This window comes from Catharus ustulatus, chromosome 3 (assembly GCF_009819885.2).
Source record: "Catharus ustulatus isolate bCatUst1 chromosome 3, bCatUst1.pri.v2, whole genome shotgun sequence".
Classification (NCBI taxonomy): Eukaryota; Metazoa; Chordata; class Aves; order Passeriformes; family Turdidae; genus Catharus; species Catharus ustulatus.
In genome coordinates, this window is record NC_046223.1 from 119,940,320 (window position 1) to 119,962,276 (window position 21,957).

General features: G+C 61.8%; 3 protein-coding genes across 3 annotated transcripts; all 3 read left to right on the forward strand.

The window, feature by feature from the left end:
- Nucleotides 1-958: 958 nt before the first annotated feature.
- LOC116993666 (uridine-cytidine kinase-like 1) lies at nt 959-9,544 on the forward strand (the record flags this gene model as incomplete). Its single annotated transcript, XM_033054494.1, has 14 exons — nt 959-1,169; nt 1,414-1,520; nt 1,911-2,081; nt 2,471-2,542; nt 2,787-2,976; nt 3,072-3,133; nt 3,383-3,399; nt 4,078-4,176; nt 7,675-7,768; nt 7,882-7,944; nt 8,042-8,164; nt 8,240-8,347; nt 8,424-8,580; nt 8,713-9,544. Coding segments are annotated over 14 exons (1,548 nt in total), but the record flags the coding sequence as incomplete, so codon positions are not given.
- Nucleotides 9,545-9,982: 438 nt separating this feature from the next.
- DNAJC5G (DnaJ heat shock protein family (Hsp40) member C5 gamma) lies at nt 9,983-12,153 on the forward strand. The gene is made up of 4 exons (XM_033056577.1): nt 9,983-10,135; nt 10,480-10,693; nt 10,862-11,015; nt 11,534-12,153. The coding sequence occupies exons 1-4, from the start codon at nt 10,023-10,025 to the stop codon at nt 11,611-11,613; spliced, it is 561 nt and encodes a 186-aa protein (XP_032912468.1). The 5' UTR covers nt 9,983-10,022; the 3' UTR covers nt 11,614-12,153.
- A 267-nt stretch (nt 12,154-12,420) lies between these two features.
- Nucleotides 12,421-16,263, forward strand: TRIM54 (tripartite motif containing 54). Its single transcript, XM_033056576.2, is given in 10 exon segments — nt 12,421-13,257; nt 13,683-13,855; nt 14,167-14,400; nt 14,402-14,510; nt 14,581-14,814; nt 15,029-15,051; nt 15,140-15,264; nt 15,587-15,688; nt 15,842-15,880; nt 16,065-16,263. Coding segments are annotated over 10 exon segments (1,713 nt in total). The 5' UTR covers nt 12,421-12,594; the 3' UTR covers nt 16,076-16,263.
- Nucleotides 16,264-21,957: the final 5,694 nt, after the last annotated feature.

A 21,957-nucleotide genomic window follows, 5' to 3' on the forward strand; every position in this document is an offset into this window, starting at 1 on the left:
CCTGGAAGCCGTCCGAGCACGGGAAGGACGGGAAGGGAGCTGGAGAGAAGCCGGCACGGTGTCACCGACGGGTATCGTGCCTGACGGTTCCGATCGCCTTCCGCGGTGAAATGCGGAGCACAAGGGGAGTGCAGGGGGCAGTGTCTGCCCGGGCTGCAGGAAGGCTTTTGACGCTGTACCCCTTAGGATCCTCCGAGAGAAGTGTTAGGAGCATGGGCTGGATGAGCCGGGGGCGCTGCATTGAACAAAGTCTGCACGGCCGAGCCCAGAGCAGGGTGCTCAGCGGCCACGAACGATCGGTGTCCCTCGGCGTTAATACCGAGTCCAGTCCCGTCTATCGCCGCCTTTAGGGACCTGGAGGCCAGGCAGAGCACGGTGACAGATGACACGGACCGGGGAGAGGTGGTTTCACCGTAGTGCGGAGGGATTCAGGATGCGCTGCGGGGACGGGGGCAGGAGCCTGGGGAGGGTCAGCACGGGGCAGTGCCGGGTCCTGACCTGGGAGAATAACCTCAGGAGGGCAGAGGGCAGCCGGCTGGGAAGTAGCTCCGCAGAAAAGGCTCCAGGGGTCCTGGGAGACACCGAGTTGACCATTATTGAACCAACAATGCACCCTTGGCGCATCCTGGACCATAGCGCCGGGCCCAGCGCTGGCTCCCCGGGACACGAGGGACAGGGACAAGCTGGGCAGAGCCCGCCGAGCACCCGGTGGTGCTGCCGGGCTGGGGAAAGGCTGAGGGAGCTGGGGCTGGGGGATCCCCGGCCGGGACCCTCTGGGGAGGGGGCTGCAGGGGACCCCAAGCTCCGGGGGCGGGGCCTCACAAGGGGCGTGTCCCGAGGGGGGGGGCCTGCCGGGGGGCGGGGCCTGTCCCCCCGGGCCCCTCCGCACGAGCTGTCCCGTTCCCGGCAGCCCCCGCGGCCGCGCGCGGCGATGGCGGCGGCGGGAGCGGAGCAGCGGCGGGAGCGGCGGGGCGCGGCGGAGCCCCCGCTCGGATCGCTGCTCAGCCGCCTGCCGCTGGCGCCCGCCCCGGCCCCGCGGCGCCGCACCGCCAGCCAGTGCAAGCCGGAGCCGCCGCTGCTGCGCACCAGCAAGCGGACTATCTACACGGCCGGGCGGCCGCCCTGGTACAGCGAGACCGGCGCGCCCGTGGATGAGGCCTTTGTGATCGGTGAGCGGTGGGACGGGGCCGGGGAGGGAGCGGGATGGAGCCGGATCGTAAAGGAGATGGAGCCGAGACCGGCCCGGGGCGGCGGGATGGATGGAGGCCGGACTGGGCCGGGGTCGGAAATCGCGGGACCAGGCCCCGAGCGGCGGCCGAGGAGGGGCTGGGAGCGGACCGGGCCGGAGCCGGAGCCGGATCCGGGGCCGTGACCGATCCGGGGCCGGGGCGGTGCCCCCGCCGCTCCCCGCAGGCCTGTGCGGCGGCAGCGCCTCGGGAAAGACCACGGTGGCGACGCGGATCATCGAGGCGCTGGACGTGCCCTGGGTCGTGCTGCTCTCCATGGACTCCTTCTACAAGGTGCGGGGGGCGCGGGGCCGGGACGGCGCGGAGCGGGGCCGGGACGGCGCGGAGCGGGGCCGGTACTCGCGGTTCAGCGTGCTGCTGGGCGGTGCTGCTGCTCGGGGCTCCGGGGGCGCGGCTCTGAGCAGTGCCGGTGCCTGTGGCTGCCGGGATCCGGTGCAGCACTGAGCAGTGCCGGTGTGCTGGTGTCTGTGGCTGCCGGGATCCGGTGCAGCACTGAGCAGTGCCGGTGTGCTGGTGTCTGTGGCTGCCGGGATCCGGTGCAGCACTGAGCAGTGCCGGTGCCTGTGGATGCCGGGATCCGGTGCAGCTCTGAGCAGTGCCGGTGTGCCGGTGTCTGTGGATGCCGGGATCCGGTGCAGCACTGAGCAGTGCCGGTGCCTGCAGGTGCTGGATGAGGGGCAGCAGGCGCTGGCAGCACGCAGCGACTACAACTTCGACCACCCCGATGCCTTTGACTTCGAGCTGCTCGTCAGTGTCCTGCGCAAGCTCAAGAAGGGCAAGAGCGTGAAAGTGCCGGTGTACGACTTCACCACGCACAGCCGGCGCCGCGAGTGGGTGGGTGCTGCAGGGGCCGGGCTGGGCCTGGGGGCAGAGTCCCGGGAAAGGGAGCACCTCTGGGTCCTGCACAGCCTGCAGGGCTAAAGGGAGGGGACGGCTGGGGATCATCAGGAGTGGGAGACTCATTCTGGGGAGGCTGTGGGTGAATCAGATCAGTGCTGATATGAGGGAGGGACTCAGGGGTGCTGGGGGGATGGCACTGAACAGAGACTTGGGATGTGGAGCAAGGATCTGTCCTTGGCTGGAGCATCTTGCACAGGGATGAACTAGGGCTCCAAAACATTGGGTGCTGCAGGATGGCTGTGGTGAGAGCCCACGGGGGTCAGTGCCTGTCTGTGCCTGTTGGTGAGAGAAACAGGACAAACCCAGCTCCTGTCTGCCTGCAGAAAACGGTGTATGGGGCCAATGTCATCGTGTTCGAAGGGATCCTGGCCTTCGCCAACAAGGAGCTGCTCAAGGTATCGCTGCCTCAGGTGGCCGCTGGCCTGGCAGGGGATGTGCTGCAGCAGGACAGGCACTGGCCCTGGGTGCCACTGTGGCAGCGGGGCTGTGGAGGGAGAGGTCACCCCACTTGGTGGCAGAGCGCTGTAATTGGGGGCCTCAGGGGAGGTGATGCTGGCTGCCATTGCTGGGTGGTGGAGGGGGCTAACACAGGTATGGTGAGAGCTGCATAGGGGGTGCTCACCCCGCCCAGTTTTCCAGCTCCTGGACATGAAAGTGTTTGTGGACACGGACTCTGACATCCGTCTGGTGCGGCGGCTGCAGCGCGACATCATGGAGCGCGGCCGTGACGTCGCAGGGGTCATCAAGCAGTACAACAAGTTTGTGAAGCCAGCCTTCGAGCAGTACATCGAGCCCACCGTGCAGGTTGCCGACATCGTGGTGCCCAGGGGTGAGGGCAGAGCTCAGCCTGCTGTTGGGAGCGGGTGTTCTGGGGCAGGGCTGGGTCAGCATCCGCCCCACCCGCCTCCTCTGCTCCAATCTCAGGTGGGGAGAACTTTGTGGCACTGGACCTCATTGTGCAGCACGTGCACAGCCAGCTGGAGAAGGTGAGCTGGGGTGAGGAGGAGAAGGGTCCTGCAGGGAGGATGTGGCTGCACACAGACCTGTGCTCAAGACCTCTCTCTTCTCAAAAAGCCCTGACGTGGTGCTTGGGGGAGCTGATCTGTGAAGTGGGCACTGGGGAGGAGGGTGGGGAGCCACCTGGGCTGCTGTGGTGGCTGTGCTGGCCTGTGAGTGACTGACAGGGTGTCCTTCCTGTTCCCTTGTGCTGCGCCGATGACCTCTCCATCGTCCAGCGGGAGATTACAGTCAGGTACGTGGGACCACACTGCAGGGGAGACACTTCTGGGTTGGGGGGGCTACTGTAGTCCAAGTCTTGCTGCCTCCCTGTCCCTGCTGGCAGAGCTTTGCTGAGGTGACTGAGCATAGCTGCTCCTCCCCAGTGCTGCACAGCTGTTGTCAGCTCCTTGGGGCCTGTCTGGCTGCAGCTGTGTGACACTGTGGCTGATGTCTGGTGCCCAGGTGTGGCCAGCTCCCTGCCCTAGTCCTATCCCTGACTGGAGCAGGGCTCCTGTTCTAACTGCTGGGTTACCCTGGGCTGTTCACTGCTGCAGAAGTGCCCTGCATGGTCCCTGTTCCTGGCAGTTCATATCCCATTTGAGCAGGACAGCCCTTGTCCCTCCCATGGTGCCTGGGAATGTCCTGCCCTGCAGAGCTGGGGGCCTGATGCTGGCCAAGGCTGTGCAGAGGCTGCAGCAGCAGTGTGTGGGTTCAGGAGGTTCCCTCTGGTCTTTTTGGGTAGTCCAGCTCTGAGATCTCATGCCTGGTCTCACACTTGGGGCGTTCTGCAGGATCCAGGCGGGAAGGCCAAGCACGATGCCGACCTTCCAGGGGGTTCTTGTGGAGCCTCCCTTGGTGGGGTGATGTCCCTCCAAGGGCGCAGTGCTGTGGCTCTGTGTGCTGCACAGCTCTGAGCCCTTCCTCCCTGCAGGGCAGCCCTGGCCTCCGCCCACCAAGGACAGCCCCTGCCCAAGACGCTGAGCGTCCTGGAGAGCACGCCGCAGGTGCGGGGCATGCACACCATCATCAGGTACGTCCCTGCCCCCAGGCCCCTTCTCTGCCCTGCCTGCTGGGTCGCACCACGAGGCTTGCAGTGAGTTTTTCCCCTCTGCCCCTGGGACCCCAGCTGTGGGTATTGGCCTGGAGAATAGCTGAATGGAGCTGGCCCTGGCCCTGTGGGCACTTCTCTGGTATCCAGATCTCTGCACGTGTGCTTTGGGCCATTCCTGAGCCAAAGGCAGGCTTTTCCCACAATGGGAGGGGACTGGTTGGCTCTTTCCGCACTGGAGCACAGGTGGAGTAGCTGGTGACATGGAGCAAGGTCCTCCTTGCCTCTCTCACAGGGCACTTGGGTTTAGAGCTAGCTTAGAGAATGGGCCTGGGCAGCTGCTTTTATGACTTCACCACTCTTGATCTTTTCATTGCCTTGCCCTCTGATGCTCCTTTTCTTCAGGTGACAGTAGCATCAGTTAGTGGAGGGTCAAGGGCTGAGGGCTTTAGGGCTACCCAGAGGTGCCTTGTTTTTGTGGCTGCAGAACCTGGCAGCCCCCAGGTGTGTTTCTGCACAGCGGAGAGGAGACGTTGAGCTCTGGTCCTCCTGTGCCTGCTCATGCTGTGGCTGCTGTGTCACCTGAATGTTGGTTTGGAAAGTGTAAGCTCACGTCCTTGTGAGGCATGGAAAAAGGGACAGGGAAGAAGGGGAAACTGCTTCAGGCTGCTCCAGAGGAGATTTAGGTTGAATATTGGGAGCATGGAAAGGATTGTCCAGCCTTGGCACAGCTGCTCCAGGTAGTGATGGAGCCCCCTTCCCCAGTGCAATTGAGAAACCACGTGGATGTGGCACCTGGGGGTGTGGGCTGCTGGTGGCATTGTCAGTGCTGGGGGAGCAGCAAAGGGCTTTTCCAACCCAAACAATTTATAATCTTCTGATACTCATGACCACATGCAGACTGGGCATCTCCTTTCCTTCTCCTGACTCCCTCCTTCTGTGGAAAGTTCCAAGGCAGGTCACAGCAGCAGAGCAGGTGATGTGGCACCACTGGCAGGGCGCCGTGCCAGTGCCCATGTCCCTCCCCCAGGCTGTGGCTCCACCTTTGTACCACAAGTGCCTGATGACCTTAATCTGCTGAGGCTCAGGGCTGTGCTAGGCTGCCCTGGGGGTGGGTCAGGCTTTTCCTGGGTCTGCAGGGCTTTGACACCACTGTCCTCACGTGGCTGTGCTGATTCCGTGTGGGAGCAGGGCCAGGGGTGGTGGGGAGGCAGCTGAGCCCATTCCAGATGGTATGTAAGAAATGCCACATGTCTGAGGAGCATTGGCTCAGCCTGTCAGCTGCCCCTTGAAATCCTGCTTGGCCAGTGCCTTTCCCAGACCTCTGAGCTGAGGAGCTCTGCTGCCAGTCTGTGTCAGGGGACAGCCAGGCAGCCTGTGTTCCTGGTGAGACCTGGCAGCACTCGTTGGCTTCTGTGTCACTTGGGCATGGCACTGAGGTGCTGCTTTTGCCTGCTGCCCTTCTCTTGGGCTCCCAGAGAGCTCCAGGCTGGTGAGACTCACCTTTAGCCACATTGCCTGCACCTCCATGTGCAAAGTTACTGCATCTTGGCAGATCTGTCTCTGGTCTTTATCAAATCATACAGTGGTTTGAGCAGGAGGGACCTTTAGAGGCTACCTAGTTCAGCCCCTGACATCAGCAGGGAACCTTCCTCTGCACCAGGTTCCAGCTGCTGGAGCGCTCATGGATTGCTGCTGCTCCCACCAGCACAGCCTTTCCGAGCACCTCGAGGTGTCCAGCCCAGCAGCTGCATCACTGCAGAGCTCTGAGCTGGGTTCTCCTCCCTCCTTTTCCCGTCTGGTCTTTGCCAGTGCAGCTCTCTAGGAGGCAGACGGTCAGTCCTGGGTGCCAGCCAGCACCATTCCCTGTTGTTCCACACCAGAGACTCCGTCTGTGTGCTGGGAGGGTGTTGGTGGCAGCAGATGAGCATCGTGTGGCAGATCCAGGCTGGCGTCCGGGGGAAGCGCTTTCGTGGAGAGACAGAGTCCCACACTGGAATAGCTGCACTGGAATAGTTTGAGTCACGAGGCTGAGAATAGATGGGGTGTGAAGGATGCAGTGTCAGGATGAGGAGGAATGGTGTCCCACTGCCAGAGGGTATGTTACATGGGATTCCGGGAAGAAGCTCTTCTGTGAGGGTGGTGAGGCTCTGCCACAGGTTGCCCAGGATAGCTGGCTGCCCCAGGGTCAGGCTGCACAGGGTTTGAGGGAAAGTGCTGTGCTGGCACAAGATGACCTTTGAGGTCCCTCCCAACACAAACCATTTTGGGATTCTGTAACCCATTCATGCCCAGATTTCCTGGCACCTGATACTCTGAGCTGGCTCTCAGCTGCACGCAGTCCAGGTCATGCACAGAGCTGATGCCATGATCAGGCTCCAGGCAGATCCTCCTGGTCCCTCTGTCATCTGAGCATGCCAGGGAAGGCTGAGGTTGTCAGGAGTGCCAGCTGTGGTGCTGCCAGCCCAGCAGCAGGCTTGCAGTGTGCTGAGGTTCATCTGCCTCCTCTGTGGGTAGGAGCAGTGTGTTTGCTCAGGCTTCAGCCAGGCTGTGATGGCCCCTTTGGCAGTGCTCTGCCAGCTGAGGAGGTGGGATGGTGGCACTGATGGATCCTGCTAACCTGCTGCTGCCAGGCATGTCTGGGCTGCCCTCCCTGGCACAGCCCTTCCTCTGCCCTGCTTGTGCCCTGGGCAAGAAGCTTCATGGTTGTGTCTGCACTGTGGCCAGGGGGGGTTCCCCATGCCCAGAGGAGCCTCTGTGGGAGCAGTTTGGGCAGCCAGGGGCCAGCACAGCCACTGTGGGTCTCAGTGGGCACAGCTGGGACTGGACAGGCTGCCAGGAAGGCTGCCAGGCTCATGCTGCTCCCAGGCTGCTGTGGGTGGACGTGGGTGCAGCCCACCCGTGAGTGCATGCTGACAGCTCACGTTAGGAGCTGTAGGCAGGGTGGCTGTTCCTTCCAGACCAGAGCTGATTTTCTGCCTTCCCTGGATGTGCTGGCTGTGCCCAGGCATTTGGGAATGTCTGCATGCTGTGGTCACTGCAGGTGCTCAGCTGTGAGCGGCCCTGGAATGGCTGCAGGAGCTCACAGGGACAGCAGTGACTGTTCATCCTCTGAGCGCCTCAGTGGGGCTGTCATCCAGCGAGGTGTGAGAAGTGGCAGATGATGTTGTCAAATAGAGAGTAAAAATATTCAATATCCTCCTGCCTCTTCAGGAGTGTTGCCAGCTCCACCTCTTCCATCTGGGAATGAGCAGGTGTCTGTGGGACTCCTTTGTCCTCATGTTCCCCACGAGGCTGGTGGCCAGGGTGCTCCCAGTGGGAAAAGCCACCCGCTCTCCTTCTGCTGTGGGGTTAGTGCCCTGCATGCAGGAGGGCTTTACCCCTCCTGGGGGAGAGGTTCCCATGGCAGCTTTGGTCTGTGTTTGTGTCTTGCTGCCTTCAGGGGCTCTGTTGCCACCTCACACGTGTCATTCCCCCCAGGAACAAGGACACAACCAGGGATGAATTTATCTTCTACTCCAAGCGCCTGATGCGGCTGCTGATCGAACATGCCTTGTCCTTCCTGCCGCTGAAGGTGAGGGACCACTCTTGGGTGTAGGCACAGCACCATCCCCGTCTCCCCTCCTGGCTGTCCCCAGTCCCAGGGATCTGGCTCCCCCCACACTCCCTGTGCTCCCCTTCCCGCAGTCGGTCACGGTGGAGACGCCCCAGGGCACGATGTACGAGGGGAAGCGGTTCCACAGGCAGCGGGTGAGACGTGAATCCTGCTCCCTGCTCCCCTGAGCGCACAGCTCCTGGGGTTGGCATGGCCTTGGAGCACCCAGCACGTGTCCTGCCCCTCTCTCAGATCACCGGCGTGTCCATCCTGCGAGCAGGTGAGACCATGGAGCAGGCCCTGACTGCTGTGTGCAAGGACATCCGCCTGGGCAAGATCCTCATCCAGACCAACCTGGACACGGGGGAGCCTGAGGTGAGGCGTGCTGCAGCCTGGCACACAGCCCTGCGCCACGGGCACGCCACCAAGCGCCCTTCCTTCCCTCCCCAGCTGCACTACCTGCGCCTGCCCAAGGAGATCAGCGAGGACTACGTGATCCTGATGGACAGCACCGTGTCCACGGGGGCCGCGGCCATGATGGCCGTGCGCGTCCTGCTGGTGAGGGTCCGGCTGGGCGGGCGGGGCGGGAGATCCTGTGTGCCCAGCTGGGCTCTCACACCTCCGTGTGCCACAGGACCACGATGTGCAGGAGGACAGGATCTTCCTGCTGTCGCTGCTGATGGCAGAGATGGGGGTGCACTCCGTGGCCTACGCCTTTCCCCGTGTCCACATCATCACCACCGCTGTGGATAAGCGGGTCAACGAGGAGTTCCACATCATCCCAGGCATTGGTGAGGGGCACCAGGGTGTGCTGTACCTACCCCCTGGCTGGGCCCAGCAGCCCTAGGGGTACTCTTGGGGCCATGGTTCACGCTGGTGGGGCTGGTGCTGCTGTCCCTTCACCATGTCCCTTTCTTTGCCAGGTAACTTTGGAGACCGATACTTTGGCACCGATGGCCCTTCGGCCTGGTGTGAGAGCGACAGCATGGACTGCTGAGCTGGCTGGCCACAGGAGCACGGGCCAGGCTGGCTGCAGGGCTGGCCCCCATCCCTGCCCCCAGGAGAGGCCCTGAGCTGCCAGCTGTGCCCATCTGCCAGCCCCTGGCTCTCACCCCTGCTGCTGGTCTCCCTCTGCCCCAAAGGACCAATCCTCCCCAGGGAGGAGAAGAAGAGAGGGATGGCCTCTCCTGCGGACCACGGAGAGGGGACATTTAGGGACATTCCTTGCTCCCAGAGCCCTGCCTCTGGGCCTGGGCCAGCCGTGCCTCCAAAGGGAGCGGTGGCCTCCCTGCGGCTGGGCCTGAGGGGGTGCTCACCTTCTACCCAGGGGACGAGGGGGATGGGGTCCAGTTCAGGCCAGCTCCATGCCTGGAATCCGTATTTATTTGTATTTATTGTGGGCAGCCCCCGGCTTCAGCGGGACCCTCCGACATCAGGGACTGGACCTCACGAATCCACCGCGTCCCCGCCAATGCACACTCCATCCCTGCTCCCAGGAGCCGGGCTGTTGGCATCGGGCTGCCTTCCCGGTGCTGTCCCGTTCCCGGTGTGCAGGGTGCTGCCGGTGCCCAGGGAGGGGCGAGGTGCCCCCGGTGCTGCCCTTGTTGCTCAGGTTCTTTTTCCAAAGGGCAGCGGCAGCCTTGCCCCGCTTCGCCCCCGCAGCAGGTTCCGGGGGCGGGGGTCTGTCCCGGGCCCGGCCGTGCCGTCACCACCCCCCGCCGCCGTTTTGTACCAATAAAGGAGCAGCGCGATGCCGTGTGCCGCTTCCTGCTGCCGCCGCACCGGGGGCGGGCCGGGCCCTGCCCCGTACCGGGTGTGCCCCGTACCAGCTGTGCCCTGCACCGGGTGTGCCCCGTACCGGGTGTGCCTTGCACCGGGCGCCGCCGGGGCGGGCCCTGCCCCGTACCGGGTGTGCCCTGTCCTGGGTGTCTCACACCGCCCGTGCCCTGTCCCGGGTGTCTCACACCGCCCGTGCCCCTGTCCCGGGTGTCTCACACCGGCCGTGCCCCCTGTCCCGGGTGTCTCACACCGGCCGTGCCCTGTCCCGGGTGTCTCACACCGCCCGTGCCCTGTCCCGGGTGTCTCACTCCGGCCGTGCCCCCTGTCCCGGGTGTCTCACACCGCCCGTGCCCCGTCCCGGTCGCGGCCGCGCCTGCGCAGAGCGGGCGGAAGCGGCGGGCGCGGGCGGGCCGGTGGCGCTCGGTGCTGCGACCCCGCGAGCGTCGGCGCGGCCATGGCGGAGCCCCCGCGGCCGCAGCGGAAGCTGTCCCGGGTCGGGGAGAGCCTGTACCGCGTGCTGGGGCTGCAGAAGGGCAGCTCCCCCGAGGAGATCAAGAAGGCCTACCGGTACGGGGGGGTCCGGCGGGGCCGCGGGGGCGGCCTGGGAGCCCAGGCGCGAGGGGCCGAGCCGCCAACGCGGCCCTGGTCCCTTCCGGCGGGCAGGGTCGGCTCTGGGAAACGAGGCTGTAACCCCGTGCTGGGGGTCCGGGTTGCATCCCAGGTCCGGGTCTGTCCCGGGCACTGAGGCTGTGACCCGTGCCGGGCCCGGGTCTGTCCCGGGAGGTGAGGCTGTGACCCGTGCCGGGCCCGGGTCTGTCCCGGGCACTGAGGCTGTGACCCGTGCCGGGTCCCGGTCTGTCCCGGGCACTGAGGCTGTGACCCGTGCCGGGTTCCCCCGCTGCCCCCCGCAGGAAGCTGGCTCTCAAGTACCATCCCGACAAGAACCCCGATGACCCGGCGGCAGCCGAGCGGTTCAAGGAGATCAACAGCGCCCACGCCACCCTGAGCGACGCGGACAAGCGGCGCCTGTATGACCAGTACGGGTCCCTCGGCCTGTACGTGGCCGAGCAGTTCGGCGATGATGCTGTCCGGCACTATTTCCTTATGTCCAAGTGGTGGTTCCAGGTGAGCCGGGCACCGTCCGGCTGGCGGGATGGGGCTGGCAGGATGGGGCTGGCGGGATGGGGCTGGCGGGTCGGTGAGCGCAGCGGTTCGCTGTCCTGGCAGGCTGGTGGCTTGGTGGGATGGCTCAGGGGCTTCCACGGGCTCACAGCGCATCTGTCCCTGACGCAGGCACTGTTGCTGTGCTGCGGTGCCCTCACCTGCTGCTGCTGCTGCTGCTGCTGCTTCTTCTGCTGCGGGACGTGCTGCCCACCCAAAGAGGATGAGTCCTACAAGTATGTGGACCCCAAGGACCTGGAGGCGCAGATGCGCGCAGAGGAAGGCGGTGAGTCCGGCTGGAGCCCAGCTGGGAGCACCTGTGTTTGTTTTGTGGGGGCTCTGGGGTGTTCCCATGTCCCATCTCGTGTCTTGTCTCGTGTGGGGGACAGAGTTCTGGATTGGTTTTAGCTGCAGCTCTTACTTCCAGCCAGTCCTCGATGTTTCCTCTGTGGGCCAGGGCTGGTGATAGTGACAGAGGGAGCCACTGCATGGGCCATGAGTGCACCTCCTCCTTTCTTCTGACAAAGGCCCCCTGAACAGGCCTGAGGCTTAGAGACCCTTGGGCTGTGCCCTTTGGGCTGTGCTCCAGGCTGGCTGTGTTCCCTGTCACTGGCCGTACTGGTGTCAGTGGGGCTGGGTGACTCCTGCAGATTCCCGTGGGGTCGGGGCACTCCCACCCAGCTCTGCACTGGCCAGGGGTGGAGCTTTGGGCTGTGGGAGCCCTTGTGGGGCTGCTGTGAGATTCCTGCTCGCTGGCAGCACAGGATGGGCCTGAGCCACTGATGTGCAGCTCTTCCTTTCCAGATCCTCAGATCCCTGTGGTAGCACAGCCCCCGCCTGCCAGCACAGAGCCGCTGCCAGCCAGCACCAGGAGCGATGCCTGAGGCCGGCCCCATCCCGCCGACTCCCCCAGGACCTGGGGCAGGGATTCTCCTTTGGGACTGTCACTTTCTGGGACCATGGTCCCACCCTCCCCCCGACTGGCTCATCAGCCTCGGGAGGGATAGAATCTCAGGTTAATTTGGCCAGCATTAATGCACAGGCTCCTGGGCCCCTGCTCGAGCTCCAGGGCGATGCCCCTGCATCCCAGCACTGGTGGTGGCAGTGGCCTGGAGCCCGTGCTGCTGTGGCCCTTTAGTGCCTTGCCTGTGTCCCTACGGGCACCGAGCACCAGGCACGAGCAGGGATGCTCCAGGCCGAGCTCCACGGCTCGGGCGAGGGAGCTGAGCGTGTCCAAGACCATTAGCACTGTAACCTCTGGGGCTGGGCTGAGCCCACCGCCCCCTCATGCCACCCTCCCGACGGGTGCTGGGTGCCAAACGCTGCTGTGGGGTTGGGGTGCTCCTCTCTGTGGTACCCCTTTCCTCTGCCCTCTGGGTTTGTCTGGGTTTTTGTGGGCACCATTAAAGGCTGACGGGAGGGGAGTGTGTGTGTGTGCCTGGGCTCTGTCCGGGGCAGCAGGATGTGCCTCTGCCTGGTGCTGTCCACGCCGGGGGCTGTGCCCATGGATCCTGCGGGGTGCTGGACTGCCTGGGGTGTGCAGGAGGCAGGTCCTGTCCTGTGTGGAGTGGTCAAGTGTCTCCTGCCACCCACCCGGTCCCACTCTGTCCCCTGCTGCTGGCTCCCACGGGCTCTACTCTTCCTGCTCCCTGCTGCTGCAGAGCTGGAGCCCTGCTCGCCCTGCCCGGCACTGCCCCTGTTCTGCCCTGCTCCTGGGGAGCCGCTGCCCTGCCGAGGACCAGGGCTGGCAGGGATGGCACCGAGGGGGGCGCAGGGAGCCGCTTGGCCTTTCTTCCCAGCTCTGGTCCCCGCCTCTGCCCGCAGCTGCATGGGCTGTGCCTCACTCCCTAAATATAGACAGGGTGATGGGGATGGGGTGTGCTGGCGCCAGCCCCTCCACCCTGCTCTTCGGGGGGGCTGGCACTGGGCTGGGCCTGTGGCATCGGGGGGACCCCAACCCGCCCCAGCCCTGCTGCCTGCAGAGGGGGCACAGACCCCTCAACGCGAGTGCCAGCCCTGCAGCCCCTGCAGCAGCCAGCCCTGCAGCCCCTGCAGCAGCCAGCCCTGCTCCCCCGGAGCCTCGGCCGCTCCTCCTGCCCGCGCAGGGGCTCCGCGGTCCCCAAACTCAGTCGGGCCCAGGGAAGGAGCCGGTCCCGGTACCAGCCGGTCCCGAGGGGTGGGCAGGAACGGTGACTCAGTGTCACCCGACGCCGCCGACAGCTGCGGCCCCGGCGGGGCGGGGGCGGCTAAAATTAGCGCCGGGGGCCGGGGCCGGGGCCGAAACAAAGCGGGCACCGGGCGGCCGGAGCGGAGCCGCGGGACAGAGCCGGGACGGGCCGGGACGGGCCGGGGCCGTGGCCATGAACTTCGCCGTAGGGCTGAAGCCGCTCCTGGCGGAGGCGCGGAGCATGGAGAGCCTGGAGAAGCAGCTCATCTGCCCCATCTGCCTGGAGATGTTCTCCAAGCCCGTGGTCATCCTGCCCTGCCAGCACAACCTCTGCCGCAAGTGCGCCAACGACGTCTTCCAGGTGGGACCCGCCGGTGGGGCGGGGGAGGCGCCGGTTCGGTCCCCAGGACCCCCGTACGGCGGGTGGTGGCCCCGTTATCCCGGGAGTCCCGGCCAGCGAGGCGGAGGAGCGGGCGGCACCAGGAGATCCTCTTCACTGGGAGGGGCTGGTCCGGCACTGGCACCGGGAATCCCGGCACCGGGAATCCCGGCACCGGGATCGGGCGCTGGGACCTCCGGGGGGCTGCGCTCGGTGGCGCTCCCGGCTGGCGGGGCCGGTGAACGGGAGGCAGGGCCCGTGCGTGTGTCCTTGTGCCTGTCCCCACCCGCGGCCGCGCTCTTGTCTCCATCTCTGTCTCCGTGCCGGGGGGCTGGGGGCGCAGATCCGTGCGGGCGGCGGTGCCGGGGGTGCGGTGCCGCCGCCGTGACCGCTCGCGTTGTCCCCAGGCCTCGAACCCGCTGTGGCAGTCGCGGGGCTCCAGCGCGGTGCCCTCGGGGGGGCGGTTCCGGTGCCCGTCATGCCGGCACGAGGTGGTGCTGGACCGGCACGGGGTGTACGGATTGCAGCGGAACCTGCTCGTGGAGAACATCATCGACATCTACAAGCAGGAGTCGGCCCGGTCCGGAGGCGCGGGGACCCCGGGGAGGGGGGCCGAGAGCTGCGGGAGGCAGCGAGCCCACCGAGAGGGCTGGGGTGGGATCCCAACAGGACCTGGGGAGTCACGGAGCCCATGCGGGGCCAGGGAACATCCCTGGGGCTGGGGAGGTATTTCTGGCCGGAGGTGTTTCTGCTGCCAGGAGCGTCCCTGGGGTTGAAGGGTCCCTGGGAGCCGAGGTGTCTCTAGGGCTGGGCGGGTCCTGGGGCTGGTCCTGGTTCTGGGGTGTCTCTGGGGGCCGGGGTGTCCATCTGACACTCCTAACCCCCATGTAGACCCCTTCATGCCAAGGCCGAGCAGCACCTCATGTGTGAGGAGCACGAGGACGAGCGGATCAACATCTACTGCCTGCGCTGCGAGGCGCCCACCTGCTCCCTGTGCAAGGTGTTTGGGGCGCACAAGGACTGCGAGGTGGCCCCGCTGCCGGCCGTCTACCAGCGCCAGAAGGTGGGGGGCCCCTGGGGTCTTGGGGGGCCGGAGGTACCCACAGAACCACCCTCACACCCAAGCCCTCTCCTCCCAGAGCGAGCTCAGCGACGGCATCGCCATGCTGGTGGCGGGGAACGACCGGATCCAGGCCATCATCACGCAGATGGAGGAGATCTGCCACACCATCGAGGTTGGCACTGAGGGCTGCAGCCCTGGGGCTGTGCTGGGCGCAGGAGCAGCCCCTGACTCCCGCCCCGCAGGAGAACGGGCGGCGGCAGAAGCAGCACGTGGGGCTGCGGTTCGACGCGCTCTACGGGATCCTGGAGGAGCGCAAGAAGGAGCTGCTGCAGAGCATCGCGGCCGAGCAGGAGGCCAAGCTGCAGCGCGTCCGCGGGCTCATCCGCCAGTACGGAGACCACCTGGAGGCCTCCTCCAAGCTGGTGGAGTCAGCCATCCAGGCCATGGAGGAGCCCCAGATGGCCCTGTACCTGCAGGTTCTGCCAGGGGAGAGGAGGGGACGGGGGGCTGGGACTGCCCTGGGGCTGCGTGGTGGTGCCGTGGTTCCCTGAGGGGCAGGGGGCTCACAGGTCTAAACCTGGGTCTGTGCTCGCCCAAAAGGATCTGTGGATGGCCCTGGGATGTGCAAGGGTGACTTGTGGGGAGCGTGATGTCTAGGAGACACTGATCCCCCCTCGCTTTCCTTCACAGCACTCCAAGGAACTCCTGAAAAAGTGAGTGGGGCATATGGGGGGCAAGGCCTGTGGCTGGTGGCCCTCTGGGTGCTGGCCCTGCAGCTCCCAGGGTGTCCCTGCCCTGCAGGATCACAGACATGTCCAAGGCATCCATGAGCAGCCGCCCTGAGCCTGGCTACGAGAATATGGACCACTTCTCCATCAATGTGGACTACGTGGCTGAGATGCTGAGGACCATCGAGTTCCAGACAGGTGCCTGCCCTGGGGAAATCGCTGCTGTCCTGAGGGGGCACGGGGGCTGCCTGGGCTGCCCAGCCCTCAGACAAGCTGAGCTCCCCTCACCACATGCCCTGAGTGATCCCACACAGGATTGGGGATGTGATCCCCACCCTTAGCACTACCCAGGGACCCTGCAGGGTCACTCCTGCCCCTGGCTGTCACACTGGGCTGGTCACATTCCTCCTGGGAGCATCCTGGAGTGTCCTGCTTGGTCACCTCCCTCCTGGCATGTCCTGCTGCATCCCCGTGATGGGGAGGGAGGGGAGGTCCCAGCTGAGCTGTCCCCTGCCCACAGAGCCCCTGGGTGAGGATGAGGGTGATGGACCTGGGGATGGCAGTGAGGCCACGACAGACGAGGACAGGCTGGACAGCCTGGAGGTGCCCGAAGCTGCTGAAGGTGAGTGCATGCCCTGGCTGCCCAGGGCTGTGCCATGTCCAGTGCCACGTCCAGTGCCATGTCCAGTGCCACGCCTGCTTGGCTGTGCCATGGTCCATGTACCCAGCACGGTGCTGGTACCCTGGCTCGATCCTGTTCCCTCTCCCTCTGCAGATGTGGGGCCGAGGCAGAAGCCAGCGAGTTCTCCCCATGGTGAGACCCTCATGGGGAGTGAGATGGGCACAGCCACGGGGTGCTGTGGGGCAGAGGAGACACCCTGGGGATGGGGATGAGGATGGGAAGGTCACACCTCGGGCCCCCCCAGGCCATCCCCGTCTCCCTGCTGCAGGGAGTGGGGAGGGGGTCCCGGGGGTCACAAGGCTCCTTTTCTGCACAGGTCAGCACTGAAGTGGAGCCGTGGGGTAATGCTGGCATGCCCTGAGCTGTGGCTGTCCCTGTCACCCTGCCCTGGCTATGGCTGTTCCTTCTCCCCCGCCCTGGCTACGGCCATCCCTGGCAATCCCAGCTCCATCCTCGCTGCTGGAATTCCCCAAATGGGCGCTGGCCCTCTACAACATTAAAAGTGTGTGAGGACAGTTCTCCCGTGTGCTGTGTGGGTGGGCTGGAGGCGGGGGGTGCCCCAGGGCAGCTCTGCACCGGCCCCGCAGGGTCCAGCCCCCGCCCCATCACCCCAGGACCTCGGGCGAGGGGCTGGGACCCCAGAGCCCAGCTCGGGCTCTGTGAGCCGGGCTCTGCCCCCGCTGGGGCGAGGATGCTCAGGTGGCCCCGTCCTGCCAGCCCCGTCCGTGCGTGCTCCGAGCAAACACTGCCGGGATGAGCTGGCTGAGTACACACACACACAGAGCCGCATCAGCGCCGGGCCCGAGCCCCGCGCGGTCCCCCGGGACCCCGAGCTGCGTCACCGCCCCGTCCGGTCTCCATGGAGGCGCGGCCGGTGATGCACACGGGCTGCGGTCCGGGGGATGGACGGGTCCCGGGGCTGGACGGATCCCCGGGGCTGGACGGTCCCTGGGGCTGGACGGGTCCCCGGGGCTGGATGGATCCCCGGGGCTGGATGGATCCCCGGGGCTGGACGGGTCCCCGGGGCTGGACGGGCCCCGGGGCTGGGCTCCACGGGGAGGTCCCCGCTGCCACACGCTGTCCAGCCGGGGGACACCGAGGGCTGAGCCCTGGGGACCCCCCAGCAGCCGCAGACCGCGCTGGCTTCGGGCGGGGGCGCACGGTCCCGGGGGACAGACGGGACATCTCTGCTCTCCTGCCTCCCCGAGCAGCCGCTCCGAGCACCGGCGATGCGGCTGCCAGCGGACCAGCCCCAGAGCTCAATCCAGCTGCTCCTCACACACCAGCCCAAGCCCCAGCCCCAGCCCCAACCCCATCCCCAACCCCATCCCCATCCCCATCCCCAGCCCCAGCCCATCCCCATCCCCATCCCCAGCCCCAGCCCATCCCTTTCCCCATCCCCAGCCCCAGCCCCATCCCCATCCCCAGCCCCAACCCCAGCCCAGCCCCAGCCCCATCCCCATCCCAGCTGCTCCCCACCAGCACACCGTTCTCTGTGCTCCTTCACACACCAGAAACGTGCCCGAGAGACCTTGGGTGATCCCCGGGGAGCACGAAGGGCTGTGATTTCCCCAAGCCTGCACCAGACACTGTGGGTGCAGCGTTTGCCTTTCTCCCCCTCCCCAGGGATGTTCCCTTGTCACCATCACCTCTGGAGGTGACTGAGGGGGACTCTCAGGCACTCAGCTGGGTGCTGTGGGTGCCATCCCAGGGCTTGAGATGCCTCAGGAGAGCCCCACCTTAGCTCTCTTCTGTTTTGGGCAATTTTCTTCCTTGTGCTTCGTGTCCAGGAGCTGATCCCCTGTCACTGCCCTCCCAAACCCGCCTGGCCTCTGGGCAGCCCCCTGGAATTTGCTGGTGCCTCTCTTGTCCAGTTAAATTGCACCCCCACCTGAGATTTCAGGAAAAGGTGATCTGTGCACTGGGCATGGATTCTAACTCACAGCCTGCTCCAGCTGCTGTCCAACAAGCATCGTTATTTCTCTTTATTCTTCTCCATAATTATACTTCCAAAGGCCTTTTTCTCCACAAGGGGCACAATGTTAACATTCCTAAAGAATGTCATTTCCCTTTTCCCCAGAGACAGGTGGGTTGTCCGCCTGTCATCACTTACCCAGCTGTGTGTCCCATTTGTGGAATTTTGTCCATTTTTTTGGGTTTGTGTCGGGCTCATGTGGCGAGGTTTGGGTAGTGGGGAGATTACAGGGGCAGCCTCTGCAATCCCCCACGTCCAAGAGAGCCAGAGCCAGTTCAGACCTGCTGCTGGCCCAGGCAGGGTCCATCAGTGATGGCATAACGCCTCAGGGATAACGTATTTAGGAGGAAAAAAGAGTTCTTGTGTGGAGATAATTGCAGCCAGAAAGGAATGACGGTCTGTGGGAAGGTGTTTTTGGAATTTGTTTCACTTCTTGTTACCCTCCTCTGATTTGATTGGTAATAAACTAATTTTCCCAAATCAAGTCTGCTTTGCCCACCACAGTAGGTGATGAGTTTTCTCTGTCCTTGCCCTGAACCATGAGGTTTTCTTACATTTTCTCTTCCCTGTCCAAGTGTGTGTGGGGGGTGATGGAGCAGCTTTGGTGGGCACCATGTCCAGCCATGGTCAATCCATCACACGTGCAGTGCCAATCGCCTTCCCCTTGGGTTATGGCAAACCCCATGGAGAATCCTCACAGGGTTTTGGGACTTGAGCAATATCAGATTTAAATCTAAGATTAAAATTCCCTCATCCAAAGGGTCCTGCACTGATTGTGACCTTGGGAAATCCAGCAGTTTTACTGCTTGAGTTTGAATTTTCCCTGTGAAGTAACAACATATATAAATATAAATATAAATATAAATATAAATATAAATATAAATATAAATATAAATATAAATATAAATATAAATATAAATATAAATATAAATATAAATATAAATATAAATATATTATACACTGGATCACCCTACAGTAACAACAATTTACACAAGTACTTCACTTGGAGCGTTAATTTGCACGGACAGATTGAAAAATTAAAGCATGTACTTCTATGTCCTCAGTCAGCTGGAATTTCGTGTTCCCAGTTTGGTGTGAATTCCAGCTGTGTACCTTGTCCAGAATCAGGACCCTTCCTGCTGGATTGTGAGATCCATGAGCTGTGAGTTCCCAAACAGACTCTGAAAGTTTGGGCACTTCCTGCACCATTTCTGGTATAAAGCAGGGTTCATTATCTGTGGAAATTCCTTCTGGGACACCCAATCTTGGTACTGTTTCTTTTAGGAAACCCTAATCCCTTCTCTGCTCTGGTTGGTGCAAGAGGGGAAAGCCCTGGTGTCACGGGAAACTGGGAAATGAACTTTACAACCAATTTGCTCAGGGAGAAAGTTAATATTGCTTTATTAGGAGTTCTGGATGCATGGCAAATTCTCCTCAAAGCCTGCATGCCCAGTAACCTAACAGACCAGGTTATATTCCTCAAACTAATACACATTCATCACATTTCCTGAATACAAGCATTTATGCTAATAATTTCTGAGGACTTATTTTGCTGTGGTTCCAGATCTTCTGATGAATCTTTTCTCCTTGAGAGTATTTTAAATATCTGGTCAGGTCACAAGGTACTTCAATTATCATCCTTTGTCCTGACACACACTCCCTGCTCTCAAAACTGAGATATTGGCTGGTGCACATTAATTACTGATACAGTAAATAAGGAAGCATTAATGGGCACAACACTCACAGAGAGCTGCCCTTCCTAAATTCCTGGGTGTGGGCTGTCTGATTTGATGGGATCTGTTCTTCAAACAGATTTGACACTTTTAGAGGTTGCTTTTTATGACACCAGTGTTTTTTTTTTTTACTTTACTTTACTTTTCTGAGACTCCAGTGCACTTGCCAGAGGTTTTTCCCCAGTGAGGTCCCCGATGTTGTTCCATGTTCCTCGTAAGGCATTGGGGAATTATTTCCTGTTTGCTGGATGCAATCCACCATCCTTCAGGGCTATTTTCAGGATTTAACAAATTTCCACTTCCTCTCCTTGCCAGCCAGGCCATTTCCAGCGATCTCTGGGGTTTCCCTGCACGGGGGAGCTTTGCAGTGCGTTATTGCCACCTTCTGCACGCCCAACAACGATCCCTGTGCTGCCTGTCTGTGCTCCCTGGGGATCCCCTGGGGGCTCACAGCCCCTCTCTCTCTCTCCAAATGGCCCCGTGGGCACAGACCACTCCAGCAGCAAGTTTTGGGTCAGTCCCTGTGTTTTCAGTCCTTTCCATGTTCACAGGGTGGGAGCTGCAGCGCTGCCAGCTCTGCTCCCTGAGCTCTGGTTTCTGTGACCTCAGCACTGCAGTCCTGGCTTTTCAGAGCCCATCCTCCTCAAATCTGTGCAGAGGTTGCCATCAGCCCCTCCAGAGCAGTGTCCTGCAGGTCCTGGCTGGAGGTCACTGCTCAGTGCTGGATTCTGCATCCCAAGCCCATCCTGCTCTGTCCTCCAATCTTTCAGGTTCAGGGTTCTGCAACAGAGAGACTTGGGCCTCCAAGGCCTTTTCTTCAGGAAAAGGAGCTGTTTGATAATACCAGCCAACCAGAAAAGTGGTTGATGAACACAAATAAATGTTTGAATTAATTATGACTCTCTGTAAAATCCATTTTCCGATGTTCCTCAGGGGTTATTTCTTGGTTGTGCTTCCTCCCTGTATTTTCTTTCTTATTTTTGAATGATTAACACAGCAAGTGATAAATTTTTAAGTACTCTAGCTGCAAAATTTGCATCTTGCTTCCAAAGAATATTTTGCTGAAAGCAGCGATGCCTCTGCTCCTGTGTGTGTCTCTTGATGCAGCCGTTTAAGTTGGATTTCCATTAACTCCAAGAGCTGCTTTCCGGGTGTTTTCCACCACCCCTGTTTATTTTTAGTACAGTTAAGCTGTTCCACTCACTGTTTCTGTCCTTTGGTGTAATTTGGAGATGGATCTACACAGGTTTGTGGAAACAAAACTCCTTCACTGCTTGATTTCCTCAGTGCAGCTTCTCCCACTGCTGGATCTGCTCTTCCATTTCCCTTTACAATATTTGGATTCTGTTTCTGTGGGGTTTTGTAATGCATTATTGTGATGTTCTTTGGTTGGAGAAATGCTTTCTGTGTCTGCAGGGTTTCAGCTTTAGTATTTTTCTGAGCTTCGCTGCGAGGTCAGAGCTCCTTGCTCTTCCCAAACTCCTCCATAGCATGGACTGTGCCAAAAGCATCTTTGGGTCAGTATAAATATTGACTTCCCTCCTCAGCCCAGGGCCCAGGTGAGAGCTCCCAGTTTGGTTTTCTGGGAAGAACTGCTCACGAGCAGTGGGTTGTTTTGCAATTCCAGGAGCATTGTTGTTGTTTTCCATGGCAGGACCACACTGTGCCCAGATTTCATCTCCATTTCCCATGCCACCCCTGTCACAAAGCCCTGCACAGCTGGGGTAGCAAATCCCTCCCCAGCAATGCCCGAGGACGCTCTGGATGCACAGAAAGTGGTGGGGTCACTTTGTGTTCCCAGCTGGGAATTCCGTGGGATGTGAAAGGGTCTGAGGGATTTCCTCCTCCCAAGGAATTTCCTCCCTGTTTTTGCTTAAACGTTCTTCACAGTAACTACAGAATGAACTGCTCCATCATCCACTAGAAAATCAGTTATTTCCCCAATTTAACTGGAATCAAAGGATTGGCCAGGGAAATGGAGGAGATGCCTCTGCTCCCCTTCAGCCCAGCCTCATTTCTGCATCTTCTGCTTTTTCCTTCTCTCTATTTGTCAGTCAGGGCTGCTCCCTTCCCAGTGCCCTTCCTGGATCGGGCACCCTGATACTTTTGGAGGGGTGTTAATCCCCCCCTCAGCCCCAGCCTCACCCCTGAAACCGCCTGCCCCTGCCAATGGATCCAGGGATTTCCCCTGGCTCCTCCTCACCCCTCCCCTGCCCTCACAGGGATCACCTGGGCAATAACCATCCCCTCCACTGCTCTGTTCTGGAGTTTCTCTCTAAGGCCAGGTGCCGACTGCCCAACAGAAACCCTCCTAAACAGCTCCTGCTTCCTTCTCCTGCTGGATCTGAATCCTCACTGGGAGCCACAGCCTTTCACACAAAGCCAAGGGAGCCTCCTTTGCTCCCTCTTTCCTTCACACAGCCTGGCAGGGTGTTTCAGTTTCTGCACTTCCTCTTAGAATCCCAATGAAATGATTTTCTAATATAATTTCAATGACTCTC